This window comes from Chelonoidis abingdonii, chromosome 1, assembly GCF_003597395.2.
Source record: "Chelonoidis abingdonii isolate Lonesome George chromosome 1, CheloAbing_2.0, whole genome shotgun sequence".
NCBI classification, from domain to species: domain Eukaryota; kingdom Metazoa; phylum Chordata; order Testudines; family Testudinidae; genus Chelonoidis; species Chelonoidis abingdonii.
In genome coordinates this window covers 124,961,216-124,965,203 of record NC_133769.1, presented here as the reverse complement: position 1 = coordinate 124,965,203, position 3,988 = coordinate 124,961,216, and the positions used below count along the sequence as shown (strand labels likewise).

The 3,988-nt window shown below is 37.4% G+C and overlaps 1 protein-coding gene across 1 annotated transcript in view; it reads right to left on the bottom strand.

Annotated features, from left to right (window-relative positions):
- SLCO1C1 (solute carrier organic anion transporter family member 1C1) overlaps positions 1-3,988 on the bottom strand; it is a 66,544-nt gene that overhangs the window by 14,800 nt on the left and 47,756 nt on the right. Inside the window, exon 10 of the mRNA XM_032796059.2 lies at positions 610-805. Coding sequence (XP_032651950.1) covers positions 610-805 — 196 coding nt within the window. The remainder of the gene's footprint in view (positions 1-609; positions 806-3,988) is intronic.

The following is a 3,988-nucleotide window of genomic DNA, read 5'->3' as shown; positions in this document are numbered from 1 at the left end:
TGTGCTTAGTGTGGCCACATGCACTTGACTTTATACAATCTGTTTTAAAAAAACGGTTTCTGTAAAATCGGAATAATCCCATAGTGTAGACATACCCAGAGTGATGATTAACCTGCACTATTTCACCCTCTGCAGTTTAAATCTCCACCTTGAAGGGTTTTCTACAGTGGTCCTGCTAGGGGGAACCCTACGACAGCCATGTCCAGAGAGCATTAGAGAGTCCGGGGTATTCAGCAGCAGACAGAGGCAAGGAACACCAGTACAGATGCCTCTTGGCTCGTTGAGCTCTTCAGCTCTCCAGGATCTGTGGATTAAAAGGGCCTTTTGTGAGGAGCAGCACAGCTCCACTCCCCAGTCAGAGAACTCACAGGAAATGCCATGAATTTCAATTCGTCTACACAGGAATAACTTACATAGAGAAGAATAAGGGCTTGGGCACTAAAAACAATTACAGAGGGATTCTGGGCTCTTCTCCAAATCCTGCTGAAATCAGTGGATTAGATTAGAATAGATCCTGGTGAGTATATTCATGGAATATGTGGAATACTTTGAGGAAGTAGGTTGCTTTAAAATGGAACTTTGCGCTCAATGTTGCACTTTCCAACATACCCTTCATAAGACACCGTCAGTCCTGCCACGTCTGAGTTCTCACAGCCCATTGCAAATAATGAAAGTAGCAAGAGGTAACCAAAGAAGGATGATCCCAAGGACAGTTTTGCAGCTCCCAAAACATTAATCCGGAATTTTTTCATGATCAGTCCTCCTGAGAATATCCCAAAGGCCACAGCAGGAATGTTGACAAGACCTATAAACAAATGAGAAAAATTAGTACACATGTAAGCTTGAACTAGGAGGGCTGCTATGCCCAGCCATATTTGCTAAGGGAGCCCACAAAATGATTTGTCAACTGTCTGAATGACAACCCCCCAACCCCATCTACAGCTGCAACGTTAACATTAAAATTGTACAGCATCAGCTAGTCACTGTTGATCATTTTCTTGCAAGTTGATTCATTTATGGTGCAAAATCATCATGCCAAATGGATTGCAATACAGACCATTTGATGTAAAGTGTTAGATGGCTACTAGTTATTATTATTATATTTCTGTTTCTGTAATGGGCTTCAGACCATGCTAAACTTTGTATAATGTAAAACAAGATAAACTGGAAAACTCATAACAGGATGTTAGAAGACACCTTAACAGATACTCTCACCCATGAGTAACTCAATATACTATAGAAACATTTCACTGTAATGGCCATGCTTATTTTGGACTACCTAACTTATAAGGGAAAAAATCCAGCATCTTATTCTGTATGGCAGATCAGAGATTTCTGTAATAGGAACCCAACAGTGTGACAAAAGAAGGTGTGGTTAAATGGATACTCTAGATTCATAGAGTCTAAGGCCAGAAGGGACCATTAGGATCATTGACACTGACCTCCGGTATGACACAGGCCATAAAACTTCCCCAAAGTAATTCCAATCTTAATTCAAAAATTGTCAGTAATGGAGAATCCACCATGAATTTTTCTAAAACTGTCCCAATGGTTAATTACTCTGATTGTTAAAAATTATACCTTATTTCCAATCCGAATTTGTCTAGCTTCAACTTCCAGCCATTGGATCGTGTTGTACCTGTCTCTGCTGGATTGAAGGGCTCATCACTAAATATTTGTTCCCCACGTAGATATTTATAGACTGTAATCAAGGCACTCCTTATACTTCTCTTTGTTAAACTAAATGGATTGAGTCTACCACTATAAGGCGTGTTTTCTAATCCTTTAATCAGTCTCCTGTATTTTCTCTGAACCCTCTCCAATTTGTCAACATCCTTCTTGAATTGTAGGCAGAACCAGACACAATATTCCAGCAGTAGTTGCACCACTGCCAAATACAGAGATAAAATAACCTTTCTATTCCTACTCTCTTTATGCATCCCAAGATGGCATTAGCTCTTTTGGCCACATCGTTACACTGTTCAGCTCATGCTCAGCTGATTATCCACTACAACCCCCAAATCTCTTCAGAGTCTCTGCTTCCAAGGATAGAGTCTCCCATCCTGAAAGTATGGTCTACATTCTTTGTTCCAACATTTATATTTAGCTGTATTAAAACACACACAGTTTGCTTGTACCCAGTTTACCAAGCGATCCAGATTGCTCTGTATTAGTGACCTGTCCTCTTCATTATTTACCACTCCTCCCCCCCCAGTTTTTGTGTCATCTGCAAACTTCATCAGCGATGATTTTATGTTTTCTTTCTGGTCACTGATAAAAATGTTAAATAGCATAGAGCCAAAACACAACCTCTTCAGGACCCCCACTGGAAACAGCCACACTGAATGACAGTTTCCCGTTTAAAGATTTACTTTGACCCATCGGTTAGCTAGCTTTTAATCCATTTAATGTGTGCCATGTTAATTTTAGTTTAATCAGATTGTCACATGATACCAAGTCAAATGCTTTACAGATATCTAAGTATATTACATTAACACTATTACTTTTATCAACCAAACTTGTAATCTCATAAAAAAAGTTATCAAGTTAGTGTGACAGGATCTATTTTCTATAAACTCATGTTTGTTTGCAGTAATTTATTACCCTCCTTTAGTTCTAGTTAGTAACTGTCTCCCATATCAGCTAGCTCATCATCTTGCCCAGGATCAGTCTCTGACTGACAGACCCATAATTACCGGAGTCATCCCATTTACCCTTTTTAAAAACTGGCACAACATTAGCTTTCTTCCAATCTTCTGGAACTTTCTCAGTGCTCCAACACTTATTGGAAATCAACATGAATGGTCCAGTGAGCTGCTCAGCCAGCTTTAAAACTATGGCAGGTACCAAGTTATTTTATTTGTATCATTTCATTTTCCCATCTTTCTTCTCTATGAAAACATATTATTGTCAGACAAAATAGTTAACACCCACCAAAAAATAAATACTTATAATAAAAACCAGTCTCTTTCTGGTACAACAGAGATCTTCCTGACACTATAATACACTGAAGCTAGCGTACAAAATGGCAGCACATTAATTGAGGTTTTTAAGTCCATTCATTTTCTAATTTTTTAAATGAAGGATTATTTAAATAATTTTTAAAAGTATATGAAGTATCTTCATTTTCTGTAAGTTTCTTTAATCTTCTCCAATTTCTGAACCTCTCTCTGACAATGCTGCAACACTATTTAATATTTTGTATTTATTTAAACATTACATGTTACATTTTTGGCAGATTAGCAGTAGTAATATTAAGAATATCTAAGGCTTGGCCTAGGTAATGATCTACCAAATTCTTAAGACCTTCATGTTTGCCTCAATGTCAATTTGTTTGTGGTAGGTGTATCACAGCATTAACTCAAATTCTATTAATGTTATTTCTCATTACCATACCTTTAAACAAATATATTGAAATTAGGGTCTAGAAATTTTTTTTTATCCTGTAGCTCATTCCTGCAGGGTGACGTCTGCTCCTGTGAGACTCAAGTGCCCTCAGCTTGACTGATTTCAATGAGATGAGGGTGACTGGCACCTTGTAGGTTTGCCTCCTCATTGTTTAATTATTTGCATTAATTTCTAAAGCCTAAGATTTCTATTTTAGGTAAAATTATGTCCTTAGGTATTCATTAATAATATTCACTTAAAAAATATGATCACCTGCTCTGAATGAAATATTATCTTGCCATTCATATATTTTTAGTTTAAGGTATTATTATTGAGAATTCCCCAATCTCCTCTTAGACCAGGGGTAGGCAACCTATGGCACAGGTGCTGAAGGCGGCACACTAGCTGATTTTCAGTGGCACTCATGCTGCCCAGGTCCTGGCCACCAGTCCGACGGGCTCTTCATTTTAATTTAATTTTAAATGAAGCTTTTTAAACATTTTAAAAGCCTTATTTACTTTACATACAACAATAGTTTAGTTATATATTATAGACTTATAGAAAGAGACCTTCTAAAAACATTAAAATGTATTATTGGCAT